Below are 20650 nucleotides of genomic sequence, written 5' to 3' on the forward strand. Positions count from 1 at the left end.
TTGTTCCAGATGTTGGGGAAGTCCAGAACAAGGGGTCACAGTTTAAGGATAAGGGGTAAATCTTTTAGGACCGAGATGAGAAAAACATTTTTAACACAGAGAGTGGTGAATCTCTGGAATTCACTGGCACAGAAGGTAGTTGAGGCCTGTTCATTGGCTGTATTTAAGAGGGAGTTAGATGTGGTCCTTGTGGCTAAAGGGATCAGGGGGTATGGAGAGAAGGCAGGTACAGGATACTGAGTTGGATGATCAGCCACGATCATATTGAATGGTGGTGCAGGCTCGAAGGGCCGAATGGCCTACTCCTGCACTTAATTTCAATGGTTCTATGTTTCCCTCTCCGCACCCCTCTCCCACCCATCCCTCTCTCCCCCACCCCCCCTTCCCTCTCTACGCCACCCCCTTCCTCCTACCCCTCTGTCCCTCTTCCATCACTCCCCCTACCCCTCTCCACCTCCCTCCCCACTCTTTCCCCTCTCTCCCCCACCCCTCTCCCCCTCCCTCCCTCCTTCCCTACCTCCCCATCCTCCCCCTCCACCACATCTATCTCCCCATCCCCCTCTCTCACCCCCTACCCCGCTCTCCTTTCCCTCCCAAATCTGTCCCATTTCCTCCACCTCCCCTCCCCTCCCTCCCCTCTTCACATCCCCCCTCCCTCCCCCCCCCTGTGTGTTTGGGGGTTGGTTAATATGAGTTTGATGCCGCACCCCCCCCCCCCCCCCCCCCCCTGCAAAACGCCGTTGGGGAAACAGACCCAACGGGTCTGCACTTGGTCTAGTTAATATATAAAACTCTCGCCCCAGATTCCGAAACGGAACTCCGTCCGGCTGCCACATTTCTTCCATTGATTCCCTGCAACTCCGAAACTGGACGCAGAATCGCCGACATCTTTTCCATTTCGGTAGAGATTTCACTTTTCTTTCTAAGTATCCGCTCCTCATTACATTCCGTCGTGTTTAAGTACACGTTTTTAATCAAATCCTTCCCCCCCCCCCCCCAATATTTCAAAACTAAACTGGCTTCACACCCACAGAACCTTCACCAGCCCCAGCCCCTGCTGAACGTTCCATCGTGTGATGTCACAATGCCCAATCTTCACATATGTCCAATCGGAATGGATCCATTTACATATGCCTATGCAGGAGCCCAAGCCAATGGTGAAGGTTCCATCGTGTGATGTCACAATGCCCAATGCTCAAAGACATCGTTGCCATAGAGAGGGAGTACAGAGAAGGTTCACCAGGCTGATTCCTGTTATGTCAGAACTTTCACCACTTAAAAGTGTAATGCCCCAACGCAAAAGTGTAATGCCTCCTCCCCCCCCCCCCCCCCCCCCCACAGTTTTTCAAATAAAAACTGGCTTCTCACCCATACAAGCAGCCATTTCGGTAGACATTTCACTTTCCCTTCCAGCTGTCCACTCCTCATTACATTTCGTTATGTTTATGTCCATTTTTTTCCATTAAATCCTTCTCCTCCACCCCCCCCCCCCCCCTCACTCATTTAAAAACGGCCTTTCGGGAACGGCTCTACTTCGAGGACCACGTCTCCCGTGGGGGCTGCGGGTAGGCAACGGCTGCATTGGGGCATTACACTTTTAAGGCTCTGTGTGTGATACCGCCCCGCCACCCCCCCCCCCCCCCGCGTTGCCGAGACGGACCCGACTTCGACGACTTCAAGATACGCTATTTTAAGACGGCCGGAACCCGACTTCGACGACCACGTCTCCCCTGGGGGCTACAGGTAGGGAACGGTCTTTATACACTTTTCCAACTCTGTGTGTGGGGGTGGTTAGTGTGTGTGATGCCGCCCCCCCCCCCCCAGTGGGGGCTACGGGTAGGGTACGGCTGCGTTGGGGGATCAGACCCAACGGGTTTGCCATTGGTCGTCGTGTTTAAGTACACATTTTTAATCAAATCCTTCAACCCCCCCCCCCCAATATTTCAAAAATAAACTGACTTCTCACCCATAGAAGCATCACCAGCCCCAGCCCCTGGTGAACGTTCCATCGTGTGATGTCACAATGCCCGATGCTCACAGATGTCCAATCGGAATGGATCCATTTACATATGCCTTTGCAGGAGCACAAGCACTTGGTGAACGTTCCATTGTGTGATGTCACAATGCCCAATGTTCAAATACATTGTTGCCATAGAGGGAGTACAGAGAAGGTTCACCAGACTGATTCCAGGGATGTCAGGACTTTCATATGACGAAAGACTGGATAGACTCGGCTTGTACATGCTAGAATTTAGAAGATTGAGGGGGTATCTTATAGAAACTTACAAAATTCTTAAGGGGTTGGACAGGCTAGATGCAGGAAGATTGTTCCAGATGTTGGGGAAGTCCACAACAAGGGGTCACAGTTTAAGGATAAGAGGTAAATCTTTTAGGTCCGAGATGAGAAAAACATTTTTCACACAGAGAGTGGCGAATCTCTGGAATTCACTGGCACAGAAGGTAGTTGAGGCCTGTTCATTGGCTGTATTTAAGAGGGAGTTAGATGTGGTCCTTGTGGCTAAAGGGATCAGGGGGTATGGAGAGAAGGCAGGTACAGGATACTGAGTTGGATGATCAGCCACGATCATATTGAATGGTGGTGCAGGCTCGAAGGGCCGAATGGCCTACTCCTGCACTTAATTTCAATGGTTCTATGTTTCCCTCTACGCACCCCTCTCCCACCCATCCCTCTCTCCCCCACCCCCCTTCCCTCTCTACGCCACCCCCTTCCTCCTACCCCTCTGTCCCTCTTCCATCACTCCCCCTACCCCTCTCCACCTCCCTCCCCACTCTTCCACCTCTCCCCCTTCCCCCTCCACTCTCCCTCCCCACTCTTTCCCCTCTCTCCCCCACCCCTCTCCCCCTCCCTCCCTCCTCCCATACCTCCCCATCCTCCCCCTCCCCCACATATCTCTTCCCATCCCCCTCTCTCACCCCCTACCCCGCTCTCCTTTCCCTCCCAAATCTGTCCCATTTCCTCCACCTCCTCTCCCCTCCCTCCCCTCTTCACATCCCCCCCCCCTCCCCCCACCTGTGTGTTTGGGGGTTGGTTAATATGAGTTTGATGCCGCAGCCCCCCCTCCCCCCCCCTGCAAAACGCCGTTGGGGAAACAGACCCAACGGGTCTGCACTTGGTCTAGTTATTATATAAAACTCTCGCCCCAGATTCCGAAACGGAACTCCGTCCGGCTGCCTGCCTGCCTTTCGATTCGTTCCCGCCGTGCGATGTCACAATGCCCGATGCTCGCAGACGTCCAATCGCCATGCCCGAGGCTCGCAGACGTCCAATCGGAATGGATCCATTTACATGTACGGCTTCCGGCCTGGCTTCCGGCCACATTTCTTCCATTGATTCCCTGCAACTCCGAAACCGGACGCAGAATCGCCGACATCTTTTCCATTTCGGTAGAGATTTCACTTTTCTTTCTAAGTATCCGCTCCTCATTACATTCCGTCGTGTTTAAGTACACGTTTTTAATCAAATCCTTCCCCCCCCCCCCCCAAATATTTCAAAACTAAACTGGCTTCTCACTCATAGATTCAGCTTCAGCACCAGCCCCTGCTGAACGTTCCATCGTGTGATGTCACAATGCCCAATGCTCACAGATGTCCAATCGGAATGGATTCATTTACATATGCCTATGCAGGAGCCCAAGCCCATGGTGAACGTTCCATCGTGTGATGTCACAATGCCCAATGCTCAAATACATTGTTGCCATAGAGAGGGAGTACAGAGAAGGTTCACCAGACTGATTCCTGGAATGTCAGAACTTTCATATGAAGAAAGACTGGATAGACTCGCCTTGTACTCACTAGATTTTAGAAGATTGAGGGGGTATCTTATAGAAACGTTTAAAATTCTTAAGGGGTTGGACAGGCTAGATGCAGGAAGATTGTTCCGGATGTTGGGGAAGACCAGAACAAGGGGTCAAAGTTTAAGGATAAGGGGGAACGCTGAATCGCCGACATCTTTTCCATTTTGGTAGAGATTTCACTTTTCTTTCTAAGTATCCGTTCCTCATTACATTTCGACGTGTTTAAGTGTACGTTTTTAATCAAACCCTAACCCCCCCCCCCCCCCCAATATTTCAAAACTAAACTGGCTTCACACCCACAGAAGCTTCACCAGCCCCAGCCCCTGCTGAACGTTCCATCGTGTGATGTCACAATGCCCAATCTTCACATATGTCCAATCGGAATGGATCCATTTACATATGCCTATGCAGGAGTCCCAGCCAATGGTGAACGTTCCATCGTGTGATGTCACAATGCCCAATGCTCAAAGACATCGTTGCCATAGAGAGGGATTACAGAGAAGGTTCACCAGGCTGATTCCTGTTATGTCAGAACTTTCACCACTTAAAAGTGTAATGCCCCAACGCAAAAGTGTAATGCCGCCTCCTCTCCCCCCCCCCCCCCCCCCTCCCCCCCTTCTCACCCATACAAGCAGCCATTTCGGTAGACATTTCACTTTCCCTTCCAGCTATCCACTCCTCATTACATTTCGTTATGTTTATGTCCATTTTTTTCATTAAAACCTTCTCCTCCCCCCCCCCCCTCACTCAGTTTTGTCGCCTCCTGCTGGCCAGCGACCATAACGGCTGCTGGCGCCCGCAGCACAACCTCACGCGACGCCATTTAAAAACGGCCTTTCGGGAACGGCTCTACTTCGAGGACCACGTCTCCCGTGGGGGCTGCGGGTAGGCAACGGCTGCGTTGGGGCATTACACTTTTAAGGCTCTGTGTGTGGAGATGCTTCGTGTGTGTGATGCCGCCCCGCCACCCCCCCCCCGCCCCCCGCGTTGCCGAGACGGACCCGACTTCGACGACTTCAAGATACGCTATTTTAATACGGCCGGAACCCGACTTCGACGACCACGTCTCCGCTGGGGGCTACAGGTAGGGAACGGTCATTATACACTTTTCCAACTCTGTGTGTGGGGGTGGTTAATGTGTGTGATGCCGCCCCCCCACCCCCTCCCCAGTGGGGGCTACGGGTAGGGAACGGCTGCGTTGGCTAAAGGGATCAGGGGTTATGGAGAGAAGGCAGGTACATCACTCCCCCTACCGCTCCCTCCCTCCCCACTCTTCCACTTCTCTCCCCCTTCCCCTCCACTCTCCCTCCCCACTCTTTCCCCTCTCTCCCCCACCCCTCTCCCTCCTCCCCATCTTCCCCATCCCCCCTCCCCGAAATCTCTCTCCCCATCTCTCACCCCCTCCCCCGCTCTCCTTTCCCTCCCAAATCTATCCCGTTTCCTCCTCCTCCTCTCCCCTCCCTCCCCTCTTCTCAACCCCCCACCCCCCCGCAAACGCCGTTGGGGAAACAGACCCAACGGGTCTGCACTTGGTCTAGTTATTATATAAAACTCTCGCCCCAGATTCCGAAACGGAACTCCGTCCGGCCGTCCGTCCGGCAGCCTGGCCCACTCCCTTTGCTGGCGCGCTCCCTTTGATTCTCCGCAACTCCAAAACCGGACGCAGGACCGCCCGCGTCTTTTCAACTTCGGCAGAGATTTCGCTTTTCTTTCTAAGTATGCGCTCCTCATTACATTCCGTCGTGTTTAAGCGCACGTTTTAAATAAAAACCTTACCCACCCCCCCCCCCCCCCCAAAAATCTCACAACTAAACTGGCTTCTCACCCACACAAGCCTCACCAGCACCAGCCCCTGCTGAACATTCCATCGTGTGATGTCACAATGCCCAATGCTCACAGATGACCAATCGGAATGGATCCATTTACATATGCCATCACCAGCCCCAGCCATTGGAGAACATTCCATCGTGTGATGTCACAATGCCCGATGCTCACAGATGCCCAATCGGAATGGACCCATTTACATATGCCTATGCAGGAGCCCCAGCCAATGGTGAACGTTCCATCGTGTGATGTCACAATGCCCAGTGCTCATAGACATCGTTGCCATAGTGACAGTACAGAGAGTCAGATGTGGGCCGAGGAGCCTTCAAGACAACATGAGATGTTCCCATATTGTGTGAAAATATTTACGTCATTCACCCCTGAACCTCGATAAGAACACCACCTGCACATCTTAATTAAATTAGAGAAAAACGGAAAAGAGGTCGGGCATTTACACTTTTAAGGCTCTGTGTGTGGCGAATGCTTCGTGTGTGTGATGCCGCCCCGCCACACCCCCCCCCCCCCCCGCGTTGCCGAGACGGACCCGACTTCGACGACTTCAAGATACGCTATTTTAAGACGGCCGGAACCCGACTTCGACGACCACGTCTCCCCTGGGGGCTACAGGTAGGGAATGGTCTTTATACACTTTTCAAACTCTGTGTGTGGGGGTGGTTAGTGTGTGTGAAGCCGCCCCCACCCCCCCCCCAGTGGGGGCTACGGGTAGGGAACGGCTGCGTTGGGGGATCAGACCCAACGGGTTTGCCATTGGTCGTCGTGTTTAAGTGCACGTTTTTAATCAAATCCTAACCCCCCCCCCCAATATTTCAAAAATAAACTGACTTCTCACCCATAGAAGCAGCACCAGCCCCAGCCCCTGGTGAACGTTCCATCGTGTGATGTCACAATGCCCAATGCTCAAATACATTCTTGCCATAGAGGGAGTACAGAGAAGGTTCACCAGGCTGATTCCTGGGATGTCAGGACTTTCATATGACGAAAGACTGGATAGACTCGGCTTGTACATGCTAGAATTTAGAAGATTGAGGGGGTATCTTATAGAAACTTACAAAATTCTTAAGGGGTTGGACAGGCTAGATGCAGGAAGATTGTTCCAGATGTTGGGGAAGTCCAGAACAAGGGGTCACAGTTTAAGGATAAGGGGTAAATCTTTTAGGACCGAGATGAGAAAAACATTTTTCACACAGAGAGTGGTGAATCTCTGGAATTCACTGGCACAGAAGGTAGTTGAGGCCTGTTCATTGGCTGTATTTAAGAGGGAGTTAGATGTGGTCCTTGTGGCTAAAGGGATCAGGGGGTATGGAGAGAAGGCAGGTACAGGATACTGAGTTGGATGATCAGCCACGATCATATTGAATGGTGGTGCAGGCTCGAAGGGCCGAATGGCCTACTCCTGCACTTAATTTCAATGGTTCTGTTTCCCTCTCCGCACCCCTCTCCCACCCATCCCTCTCTCCCCCACCCCCCTTCCCTCTCTACGCCACCCCCTTCCTCCTACCCCTCTGTCCCTCTTCCATCACTCCCCCTACCCCTCTCCACCTCCCTCCCCACTCTTTCCCCTCTCTCCCCCACCCCTCTCCCCCTCCCTCCCTCCTTCCCTACCTCCCCATCCACCACATCTCTCTCCCCATCCCCCTCTCTCACCCCCTACCCCGCTCTCCTTTCCCTCCCAAATCTGTCCCATTTCCTCCACCTCCTCTCCCCTCCCTCCCCTCTTCACATCCCCCCTCCCTCCCCCCACCTGTGTGTTTGGGGGTTGGTTAATATGAGTTTGATGCCGCAGCCCCCCCTCCCCCCCCCCCCCCTGCAAAACGCCGTTGGGGAAACAGACCCAACGGGTCTGCACTTGGTCTAGTTATTATATAAAACTCTCGCCCCAGATTCCGAAACGGAACTCCGTCCGGCTGCCTGCCTGCCTTTCGATTCGTTCCCGCCGTGCGATGTCACAATGCCCGATGCTCGCAGACGTCCAATCGCCATGCCCGACGCTCGCAGACGTTCCAATCGGAATGGATTCATTTACATGTACGGCTTCCGGCCACATTTCTTCCATTGATTCCCTGCAACTCTGAAACCGGACGCAGAATCGCCGACGTCTTTTCCATTTCGGTAGAGATTTCACTTTTCTTTCTAAGTATCCGCTCCTCATTACATTCCGTCGTGTTTAAGTACACGTTTTTAATCAAATCCTTCCCCCCCCCCCCCAAATATTTCAAAACTAAACTGGCTTCTCACTCATAGATTCAGCTTCAGCACCAGCCCCTGCTGAACGTTCCATCGTGTGATGTCACAATGCCCAATGCTCACAGATGTCCAATCGGAATGGATTCATTTACATATGCCTATGCAGGAGCCCAAGACCATGGTGAACGTTCTATCGTGTGATGTCACAATGCCCAATGCTCAAATACATTGTTGCCATAGAGAGGGAGTACAGAGAAGGTTCACCAGACTGATTCCTGGAATGTCAGAACTTTCATATGAAGAAAGACTGGATAGACTCGCCTTGTACTCGCTAGATTTTAGAAGATTGAGGGGGATCCTATAGAAACGTTTAAAATTCTTAAGGGGTTGGACAGGCTAGATGCAGGAAGATTGTACCGGATGTTGGGGAAGACCAGAACAAGGGGTCAAAGTTTAAGGATAAGGGGGAACGCTGAATCGCCGACATCTTTTCCATTTTGGTAGATATTTCACTTTTCTTTCTAAGTATCCGTTCCTCATTACATTTCGACGTGTTTAAGTGTACGTTTTTAATCAAATCCTAACCCCCCCCCCCCCCCAATATTTCAAACCTAAACTGGCTTCACACCCACAGAACCTTCACCAGCCCCAGCCCCTGCTGAACGTTCCATCGTGTGATGTCACAATGCCCAATCTTCACAGATGTCCAATCGGAATGGATCCATTTACATATGCCTATGCAGGAGCCCCAGCCAATGGTGAAGGTTCCATCGTGTGATGTCACAATGCCCAATGCTCAAAGACATCGTTGCCATAGAGAGGGATTACAGAGAAGGTTCACCAGGCTGATTCCTGTTATGTCAGAACTTTCACCACTTAAAAGTGTAATGCCCCAACGCAAAAGTGTAATGCCTCCCCCCCCCCCCCCCCCCCCCAGTTTTTCAAATAAAAACTGGCTACTCACCCATACAAGCAGCCATTTCGGTAGACATTTCACTTTCCCTTCCAGCTGTCCACTCCTCATTACATTTCGTTATGTTTATGTCCATTTTTTTCTTTAAAACATTCTCCTCCCCCCCCCCCCCTCACTCATTTTGTCGCCTCCTGCTGGCCAGCGACCATAACGGCTGCTGGTGCCCGCAGCACAACCTCACGCGACGCCATTTAAAAACGGCCTTTCGGGAACGGCTCTACTTCGAGGACCACGTCTCCCGTGGGGGCTACGGGTAGGCAACGGCTGCGTTGGGGCATTACACTTTTAAGACTCTGTGTGTGGGGATGCTTCGTGTGTGTGATGCCGCCCCGCCACCCCCTCCCCCCCCCCCCCCCATTGCCGAGACGGACCCGACTTCAACGACTTCAATATACGCTATTTTAAGACGGCCAGAACCCGACTTCGACGACCACGTCTCCGCTGGGGGCTACAGGTAGGGAACGGTCTTTATACACTTTTCCAACTCTGTGTGTGGGGGTGGTTAGTGGGGGTGATGCCCCCCCCCCCCCCCCAGTGGGGGCTACGGGTAGGGTACGGCTGCGTTGGGGGATCAGACCCAACGGGTTTGCCATTGGTCGTCGTGTTTAAGTACACGTTTTTAATCAAATCCTTCACCCCCCCCCCCAATATTTCAAAAATAAACTGGCTTCTCACCCATAGAAGCATCACCAGCCCCAGCCCCTGGTGAACGTTCCATCGTGTGATGTCACAATGCCCTATGCTCACAGATGTCCAATCGGAATGGATTCATTTACATATGCCTTTGCAGGAGCACAAGCACTTGGTGAACGTTCCATTGTGTGATGTCACAATGCCCAATGTTCAAATACATTGTTGCCATAGAGGGAGTACAGAGAAGGTTCACCAGACTAATTCCTGGGTTGTCAGGACTTTCATATGACGAAAGACTGGATAGACTCGGCTTGTACATGCTAGAATTTAGAAGATTGAGGGGGTATCTTATAGAAACTTACAAAATTCTTAAGGGGTTGGACAGGCTAGATGCAGGAAGATTGTTCCAGATGTTGGGGAAGTCCAGAACAAGGGGTCACAGTTTAAGGATAAGAGGTAAATCTTTTAGGACTGAGATGAGAAAAACATTTTTCACACAGAGAGTGGTGAATCTCTGGAATTCACTGGCACAGAAGGTAGTTGAGGCCTGTTCATTGGCTGTATTTAAGAGGGAGTTAGATGTGGTCCTTGTGGCTAAAGGGATCAGGGGGTATGGAGAGAAGGCAGGTACAGGATACTGAGTTGGATGATCAGCCACGATCATATTGAATGGTGGTGCAGGCTCGAAGGGCCGAATGGCCTACTCCTGCACTTAATTTCAATGGTTCTATGTTTCCCTCTCCGCACCCCTCTCCCACCCATCCCTCTCTCCCCCACCCCCTTCCCTCTCTACGCCACCCCCTTCCTCCTACCCCTCTGTCCCTCTTCCATCACTCCCCCTACCCCTCTCCACCTCCCTCCCCACTCTTCCACCTCTCCCCCTTCCCCCTCCACTCTCCCTCCCCACTCTTTCCCCTCTCTCCCCCACCCCTCTCCCCCTCCCTCCCTCCTCCCCTACCTCCCCATCCTCCCCCTCCCCCACATCTCTCTCCCCATCCCCCTCTCTCACCCCCTACCCCGCTCTCCTTTCCCTCCCAAATCTGTCCCATTTCCTCCACCTCCTCTCCCCTCCCTCCCCTCTTCACATCCCCCCCCCCCTCCCCCCACCTGTGTGTTTGGGGGTTGGTTAATATGAGTTTGATGCCGCAGCCCCCCCTCCCCCCCCTGCAAAACGCCGTTGGGGAAACAGACCCAACGGGTCTGCACTTGGTCTAGTATTAACTAAAACTCTGATCATGTTATCTTCCGGTTTACGCAGTCTTTCTATTTGCGCAAAAACGGTGCACGATAGTGCTACGATTTCTCGCCAGCTCATTCACCATTCTCCTGTGCTGCAAGTGCACCATTTTGCTCCAATCAGTGGTCTTTCGTAAAAGTTATCAAGGTTTAAAAATCTTAAAAACTGCACATGCGCAGATCGATCTCCTCTCCTGACAGTCAGCGCCGCGTGGATTGGTCTTTTCTCCTGTCACTCCGTGGGATGGACCGCCCCTTCCTGCGCCATTGGGTCTTTACTGGAGCTGAGGGACACTCTGGATGGCCGGTGGAGGTCTGCACCTAGACACAATTTTCGGAGGGACCGGAAGAGGGAGATGTCGCCAAACGGAAAGCGGAGAATCTGATCCCGGCGGAGAATATCCAGAGACCAGCACCCGCTGTGAGTCCCCATCGCACCGCCAATGCCAGCCCCTTCGCCTCAAGTCCCCTCGCTGGCTCCTGCCCCCCTCCACGTGATATCCCTCTCTCCCCCACAACCCCCATCTTTTCTCCGAGCTCTCTCCCCCCCCACCCACAATCGCCCCCTCCCCCCACAACCCTCCCCGACCACACACCCCCTCCCTCCGCCCACACACCCCCTCGCTCACACACCCCCTCTCCCTCAATAACCCCCACAACCCCCTCCCTCGCACCACGCTCTCCCCCCATCCTACACTCCCCCTGCCCACACACACACACACACTCCCCTCCCACCCCCTCCACCCGTCCCACACATGAAGAAGGGGGGAGGGACTGCTGGGGGATGAGGGGAAATGAGCCGTGCTTGCACAATTAGGGGCTATGGGTGAGTGGTGAAATATTGCGTTGGGGAATGGGTTGCGTCGGGGAACCAGGCCACCCGTCTGACTGGGACCCAACAGATCCCACTTAGTCTAGTAGCTGATTAAAATGTCTGAGGTCTCCATCACATTAGTTTAGTTCAAAGATACAGTGTGGAAACATCCGTTTCGGCCCACCGAGTTTGCGCTGACCAGCGAGCCCCATAAACTTACACTACCCTACACACACAATAGGGACAAATTTATTTTATGAAAGCCAATTAACCTACAAACCTGTACATCTTTGGAGTGTGAGAGAAACCCCTTGTGGACACGGGGAGAACGTATAAACTCGATACAGACAGCACCCGTAGTCATGATCGTACTCGTGTCTCTGGCGTTGTAAGGCAGCAACTCTACAGCTGTGCCGCCGTGATCTCAGACTGTTAGTAAGTGCAGGAGCAATAATGTGTAAAATAAATTGAAAGTATTTTAAATGGATGGATTTCTTTTGTTTCTGAAACATTTAGCATCAGTGATCAACTCCATCGGTTATGCTCACCATTTAACGGCATTATACCGTTAAGCTTTATTGGATTATTCAAAATAGTTGGTGCTTGAAACTTCATTAGCAGTGTCTTTGTGCCTCGCTTCAGTGGAAACAACTCCAATTAAGGAAGCCACTAGTGTAAATAATGTTCACATGGACCTATCAGTATGCAGTGTTTTGCACTTCACACAATGGGAGACTTACAGAAGCTGAGAGTGTTATTGAGCCACAGAGCTTACGTGGATTTTGAAGAAGCAGCAACAAGGAGAAGCAGGAAGAAGCACTGATTGGCTGAAGCCCGTGGGGGGGGGGGGGGGGGGGGGGGGGGTGAGTAAGACAAAAGGGGACATACAGTTTAAAACTGAGGAATTTGGTTGGTAAATTGGTAAATTAGGCAATTTATCAGTCAATATAAGCAAGGCTGCTCTAGGGAGCGGCAGTGAGGGAAGTGCCCTGTGAGTAAAGTGTGAGTCTTTGGCTCGAGAGTCTTAGGAGAGGAGGCTACGCAAAATGCTGGAGAGTGAGAGAGGAAAGAAGGAGATGTCAGGCAAGCTGATTCAGTGCGATGCTTGCAGTATGTGGGAGGTCAAGGACACCGCTGGTGCCTCTGGCTGCTACAAGTGTGAGACGTGCATCCAGGTACAGCTCCTGAAGGATCGAGTTGGGAAACTGGAGAAGCAAGTGGATGACCTCAGGTTTGTCCGAGAGGCTGAGTCGTTCCTCGACAAGTCCTACAGCAAGATTGTTACACCTAAGGTACTGGAAGAGAGAAGGTGAGTGACAGTGAGAAAGGGAAGTAAACATGGAATGCACAGGTCCCTGGGTGTTGTACCTCTTGTGAACAGGTTCACCCACTTAGAAGCTGTCGGGACAGAAGACGTTGACGCACCGAGCGGCGCACTGGCTTGCGAAGCAAAAAGTGCTGTTGAGCCAAAACAAAGAGGCTGACGTCAGGCAATGCAGTGGTGGTTGGAGACTCCATTGTGAGAGGTACGGACAGGGGTTTCTGCGGCAACAGACAGGATTCAAGGAAGGTGTGCTGCCTCCCGGGTGCCAGGATCCAGGATGTCACGGACAGAGTGCAGAAAATCCTCAAGGGCAAAGGTGAACAGCCGGATGGTGTAGTGCATGTCGGCACAAACGATGTCGGAAAGAAGGGGATGAATATTCTGAAGCGTGACTTTAGAGAGCTCGGAAAAGTGCTGAAAAACAGGACCTCCAGGGTGGTTATCTCTGGTTTGCTTCCAGTTCCTCGTGCTGGCGAGAACAGGAACAGGGAGATACAGGACCTGAATATGTGGCTGGGGAACTGGTGCAGGGGGCAGGGATTTAGATTCTTAGACCACTGGGATCTGTTTTGGAGTAAGGGAGAACTGTACAAAAGGGACAGATTGCACCTTAACAGGTGGGGGACCAGCATTCTGGCAGGCAGGTTTGCCTCTGCTACACAGGTGGTTTTAAACTAAATAAGGGGGGGGGGGGTCAAATGGGATAGTCAAGGACGGAGTTAAAGAGAGGGGGAGTAAAGGGATAATTAATGACCCCAGAATTAACAGGTAAGAAAGCTCACAAAGGGATAGGAGAGTATGGCCAAGTGTAATAGGGATCGATGTGAATGGTGAGATGCGTAGGGAATTAAAAGTACAGTATTTGAATGCGTGAAGTATAAGAAGTAAAGTAGATGAGCTTGAGGCTCAGTTAGAGGTTGGTAGATATGACATTGTGGGGATTACTGAGACGTGGCTGCAGAAGGATCGGGTCTGGGAGCCTAATATTCAGGGTTTTGCATCCTATAGAAAGGACAGGCAGGTGGGCGGGGGGGGTGGGAGAGTAGCTCTTCTGGTGAGGAATGGAATTCAGTCCCTTGCGAGGGAAGACATAGGGACCGACGAGGTAGAGTCACTGTGGATTGAGTTAAGGATTGCAAAGGCAAGAAGACACTAATTGGTGTTATCTACAGACCCTCAAATAGTAGCCCGGATGTAGGGTGTAAGTTGCAGCAGGAGTTAAAACTGGCATGTAACAAAGGTAATGCCACTGTGGTGATGGGGGATTTCAATATGCAGGTAGACTGGGAAAATCAGGTTGGTTCAGGACCCCAAGAAAGAGAGTTTGTAGAATGCCTCTGGGATGGATTCTTAGAGCAGCTTGTAATGGAGCCGACCAGCGAAAAGGCAACTCTGGATTTAGTGTTGTCCAATGAACCAAATTTGATAAGAGAACTCGAGGTAAAGGAACCGCTTGGAGGTAGTTATCGTAATATGATTAGTTTTAATCTGCAGTTTGAGAAGGTTAAATCGGAAGTGACAGTGATGCAGTTGAACAAAGAGGGTTATGAAGGCATGAGAGAGGAGCTGACCAAGGTAGACTGGACAGGGATACTAGCAGGAATGACGGTGGAACAACAATGGCAGGAATTAGAAACATAGACATAGAAAATAGGTGCAGATGTAGGCCATTCGGCCCTTCGAGCCTGCACCGCCATTCAATATGATCATGGCTGATCATCCAGCTCAGTACCTGCCTTCTCTCCATACCCCATGATCCCTTTAGCCACAAGGGCACATCTAACTACCTCTTAAATATAGCCAATGAACAGGCCTCAACTACCTTCTGTGGCAGAGAATTTCTGGGCATAATCCGGAAGACGCAGGATCATTTCATTCCAAAAAGGAATAAAGATTCTAAGGGGAGTAGGAGGTAACCGTGGCTAACAAGAGAAGTTAGGGATAGAATAAAACTAAAAGAAAAGATGTATAACACAGCAAAGAGTAGCCGGAAGCTAGAGGATTGGGTAAACTGTCATAGGACAACAGAAGGAAACAAAACGAGCAATACGGGCTGAAAAGATGAAGTACGAGGGGAAGCTGGCCAGGAATGTAAAGAAGGACAGTAAACGCTTCTTTAGATATGTTAAGGGAAAAAGAATAGCAAAGTCAAATGTGGGTCCCTTGAAGGCAGACACGGGTGAAATTATTATGGGGAACAAGGTAATGGCAGAAGAGTTGAACAGGTACTTCGGATCTGTCTTCACTAAGGAAGACACAAACAATCTCCTAGATGTACTGGAAGACAGAGGATCTAAGGGGGTCGAGGAACTGAAAGAAATTTTCATTAGGCGAGAAATAGTATTGGGTAGGCTAATGGGACTGAAGGATGATAAATCCCCTGGGATGATGGACTGCATCCCAGGGTCCTCAGGGAGGTGGCTCCAGAAATAGTGGACGCATTGGTGATCATTTTCCAATGTTCAATAGATTCAGGATCGATTCCTGTGGATTGGAGGATAACTAATGTTAGCCCACTTTTCAAGAAAGGAGCGAGAGAAAAAACGGGGAATTACAGACCAGTTAGCCTGACTTCGGTGGTGGGAAAGATGCTGGAGTCAATTATTAAAGAGGTAATAATAGGGCATTTGGATAGCAGTAAAAGGATGTCCAAACCAGCATGGATTTATGAAAAGAAAATCATGCTTGACTAATCTTCTGGAATGGAATGCAGCAATGGTTTGAATCATGTTTTCTTGAATTAGATTGGCAAAATAACTCAGTTTAACAGATTTAAGAGAAGAGTTAGATAGAGCTCTAAGGGCTAGTGGAATCAAGGGATATGGGGAGAAGGCAGGCACGGGTTATTGATTGGGGACGATCAGCCATGATCACAATGAATGGCGGTGCTGGCTCGAAGGGCCGAATGGCCTCCTCCTGCACCTATTTTCTATGTTTCTAGATTTGCCAGAATGAAGGAATAAAAATAGATTTTGGCTTTATCGTACTAAAACAACAAAGTTACATGGTCAACATTCACTGAAATATAAGTTATGAAAGGCACGAGCCAGAAATGGCAGATGGTGATTTTATAATATGGTCATTAAGTTTCATTTTTTGTATATTGTGTGCAGAAATTAAATTTGATAGAAACATGAATAATTTATCTTTAAAATCAAACTGAGTAAGCAAAATATTTGCTTTAGTTCCAGGTATTCTTACCTGCAACTAAATTTCCGTTCTGTAATTGTTATATGTTATATGTTATATGTATTTGTTTCAACAGAGACTGTTCCCTGTGTAAAAATAGGTAATGTTATGATTCAAATTATCATTATTTGTATATGCTTTTCTAAATTTGTTTCATGTTGATGTAACTATGCTAAAGTAGGTTGTCGCACATAATCCAGATTGCTACAAATGAGTCGATTCTTAATCCTTCCATCAAGCAATTCTGAAAGGACAGGATACCATTTATAAAACCACTCCTTAACTTTTGAATGTAAAATTAGCTGGGAGTGTAGATAAATATTGAACCTATCTGATTCAGACTTGTATGTTCAGGTTTACACTGCAACTGTTTGAAGGCTCAGGGAATGCCAGCCAATATGCTTACTATTGATTATAATCTAGCAAAATTTACCTGAAAGGATTGTTTCTCAGATTGGGACTGAATTTGTAGAAACAAGAAACTGCAGATGCTGGATTCCTTCTTAATAAAGGCACAACATTAGCCACCCTCCAGTCTGCCAGTCACTCTCCACTGGATAAAATTACTGTAAATAACTCTGCTACAGCTCCAACAATTTCTTCCACAGCTTCCTACTATGTTCTAGGATACACATGATTGGGCCCAGGGGATTTATTTCCTTAATATGCCTTAGACTGGCAGCAGCACCTCATTTGGAAAGTGGACATGTTCCAAGACATAACTATTAATGTTCCTCAACTTCCATGACCTTCTTAACTTATTTTCCCAGTCCACTTTGAACAGCTTCACCTTCAAACCATTATAATTTCCCTAATTTAAGTTGATGACATTGGTTTTGGTCCTGTGGTGTTCACCTTCAAACTGCCTCTGGAATTCTGTCAGATTGCGGTTACTACCTCATGGGAGGTCTTTAACCACACGATCTCTTACTGATTCTTCTTCATTCTCATTACCTAATCTCAAATAGCCTGTCCGCGGCAAGGATTGTGACAAATGGCTCGAAGTAGCAATCCTTAAAGCAGTCCACCAATTCATTTCTACAATACCCTTCCTTGACTGTTTGATTTGTTCAAACAATAAGTGTATTAATATTTCCAACGACAATTGCAGTTCCCTTTAGACATTTTCCTATTTCTGCTATTGAGAGGGCACATTTTGCGGCTTACAGACTTCATACCCTTGCTGTAAATAAGTTTGACGCAAACCAAATCTAATTCACTATCCAGTGCCTCTGAATCATGACTCAACACTACTCGATAACTTGCTTGATGAAAAACTCTACCCTAGCTCCATTCCTTTGGCCTGTTCCTTTGAAGCACCATTAAGTCTGGAATGTTGATCATTCAATCCTGGTTATCCTGCAACCACATCTCCATAATCGCTGTTAGATGGTAAACATGTGTGGACAACTCATCTACCTTATTATAACCACTACATGTATTCAAACGAACACCACTAACCTTTGATTTTAGGTTAGTTTATTATTAACTCTAGATTCAGAAAACGGTTCAGAAAAGATTTACGAGGATATTGCCAGGAGTAGGGAATGTGAGCTATAGGGAGAGGTTGAGTAGGCTGGGTCTCTATTCCACAGAGCACAGGAGGATGAGGGGAGATCTTAAAGAGGTGTACAAAATCATGAGAGGAATAAATGGGGTGGAAGATTGCAACCTTCACGTGGTCCGCCCTGTTTCGACGAATGCAATCAACCCGGCGTGCACAATCAAATAGAACAAGTTGTCCTACAACTTTAGGCTGTGCACACCATATGCAAGAAGAAGAAGTACAGGAATAGATTGGTTAGATGCACAGAGTCTCTTGCCCAGAGCAGGGGAATCAAGGACTAGAGGACAAAGGTTCAAGGTGAAGGGGAAAAGATTTAATTGGAATCCAAGGGGTGACTTTTTCACACAAAAGGTGGTGGATGTATGGAACAAGCTGCCAGAGGAGGTAGCTGAGGCTGGGACTATCCCGTTGTTTAAGAAACAACAATAGGTATAAGATAGGGATATGGACCAAGCGCAGGCAAGTGGGCCGAAGGACTTGTCTCCACACTGTATCACTCTATTTGCTATTTACATTTTCTACCGTGGCCTGTCACACTTTGCTTGTCAATATCCTGTTCCATCGTTCTCTCGCTTTCTCTTGATGTATTAAACACCCCACTCTTGGAGGCTTCCCCTCCCCTCTTTCGTTCAATGTTTGCATTGCGCAACTTTCCTTACCTTCAAAACTACTGATTTCTCAAAGTAATGCATAGAATTAGTTTTCCTTTGTACGAACTTCTGAAATTCTGTAATGCAAGAACAGGTGGTAAAGATACGGTACATTTTTCAACACATCTTTCAAAATAAGTAGTTACAGTTAGACAGTAAGAATTAAATTCTTCAACATTTTTAAATTGTTTATCACTCTTCATTCTTACCACATGTCATGAGAGCAACCTCTCAGCATTTGTATCTAAAATAATTAAAATCGTTATTTACTATTGTCAATAGCCTTTAATTTATTATATGCAATTGCAAGCAAAATTATTCTGTAATAAGTTAATCTGGTCAATCTTTTGGCAGGATTCCAAGTTTGGAAAATCAAACATGGCTAAGTTTTATCTACAACTTTTCCCCATTATCCCAAATATTTTATGCATTCTGCTCCTTTTTTTAGGGGGGGGGGGGACACCTTAGGATCCATGGACACTAATTTCAATCACTTTATGTAATGGGGCATCGACTTTCCCCGTAGAGATAAATATGCATCAAAACTGAATAAATACAACTATCAGGATTTAATCAACTACATTTCTTTGTAACCTAAAGCATGGCTCAACTCTCTATCATAGCTAGCTAGAACTGCTTCCCCATAATGACAGCACACTTAAAATCCAGATCTTTTAATATTCAAACCTTCAATTATATGAATTGCAAGATAGAATTGTACTTTGTGTATATTAATGTTTAAGTTTGGCAACTCTACCACTGCATTTCACAGAAATATAACAGTCCAATTTATTAGAAATGAAAAGATAGATGGTACCTTCTGCATTTTTAATCACCAGACTAATTGAATTGTTTTTTGAAGATAAGGGACTAAGGCTACAATTTAATTTAATTTGATTTATTTATTCCGTTTCAGGGTCTGACCATTTTATGATCAGGCTAGCATTTATTTCCGATTCCCTGAAGATGGTGGACACTGGCTTCTTGAACCATTGTAGTTCTGCTGTTAGTTCGGTTAGGTAAGGGAATTCCAGGATTTAGACCCAGTAAAATCTTAGTGCAACCTACAAGTGATCCTGTAGATGGCAGTGTTTCCTTACACCTGCTGCCTTTAAACACCTTGGCAGCAGAGGTTGAGGTTTGGGAGATGCTCTCGAAGTATTCTAGGCAGAAACAGCAATGTCATTTGTAGATAATGCACATTGCAGCTACTGTACACTGATGGTTTTGAATGGTTAATAGGGAGCCGGAAAACAGATGGACTTGGCGATGCAAGTACACAAATTGGAAACAAAAGGGCATGTTGAGGAAGTAGTTTAAAAGGGTTTATCAATAAAGGCATTGTGTATAAACAAGGAAATAATGCTGAACTTTTAGAAAACACTTATTATTTGGTCTCAATTGGGATAGAGCATTAGACTATGGTCACCACATTATTAAAACAAAAGGTGAAGGCTTTAGAGATGATGCAGAAAATATTTACGAGAATAATTCTTGGAATGGAGTCTATGGGAGCATATAAATTTAAATAAACTATAGCTAGACACAAAATGTTGGAGGAACTCAGCAGGACAGCATTTCCGAAGGGAAGGAAATGGTGACCATCGGCTTTTCGGATCGCGACCCTTCTTCAGAGTTCAAAGTCTGAAGGGTCTCGACCCGAAAAGCCTTCATTTAAAAAAAACACAATTTCCCCACCAAAGTAGATAACTTCACAATTGTTTTATTCCATTAACTATAATTTTGCCCATTTACTTAGCCTGTTTGTATCCTCCTTATAGTCCACATTGTAATTAGTAAACTTGGTTATGTCATACTGGACCCCGACATTTATATCAATGATGTACAGTGCATTCAGAAAGTATTCGGACCCTTTTACTTTATCCACATTTTGTTACGTTACAGCGTTATTTTCAAATGGATTAAATTCATTTTTTTTATCATCAATCTACACACTGAATAAAGAATTAAACATACAGAATGAAGAAGCGAAAACAGGTGTTTAGAAATTTTTGCAAAGTAATTAAAAATGAAATAACTGAAATATCACATTTACATAAGTATTCAGACCCTTTGCTACGACACTCAAAATTGAGATTATGTTCATCCTCTTTCCATTGATTATCCTTGAGATGTTTCTACAACTTGATTGGAGTCCACCAGTGATAAATTAAATTGATTGGACATGATTTGGAAAGACACACACCTGTCTATATAAGGTCCCACATGTCAGAGCAAAAACCAAGCCATGAAGACGAAGGAATTGTCTATAGGCCTCCGAGACAGGATTGTGTCAAGACACAGATCTGGGGAAGGCTATAAAACAATTTCTGTAGCATTGCAGGTCCCAAAGAGCACAGTGGCCTCCGTCATTCTTAAATGGAAGAACTTTGGAACCACCAGGACTCTTTACAGAGCTG

General features: G+C 47.9%; 1 protein-coding gene across 4 annotated transcripts in view; it reads right to left on the reverse strand.

The window, feature by feature from the left end:
• Positions 1-20650, reverse strand: part of orc4 (origin recognition complex subunit 4) — a 113291-nt gene that overhangs the window by 4940 nt on the left and 87701 nt on the right. For all 4 annotated transcript variants that reach the window (XM_033024715.1, XM_033024716.1, XM_033024717.1 and 1 more), the window contains exon 13: positions 18240-18307. In XM_033024715.1, coding sequence (XP_032880606.1) covers positions 18240-18307 — 68 coding nt within the window. The remainder of the gene's footprint in view (positions 1-18239; positions 18308-20650) is intronic.

This window comes from Amblyraja radiata, chromosome 7, assembly GCF_010909765.2.
Source record: "Amblyraja radiata isolate CabotCenter1 chromosome 7, sAmbRad1.1.pri, whole genome shotgun sequence".
Taxonomy (NCBI): Eukaryota; Metazoa; Chordata; class Chondrichthyes; order Rajiformes; family Rajidae; genus Amblyraja; species Amblyraja radiata.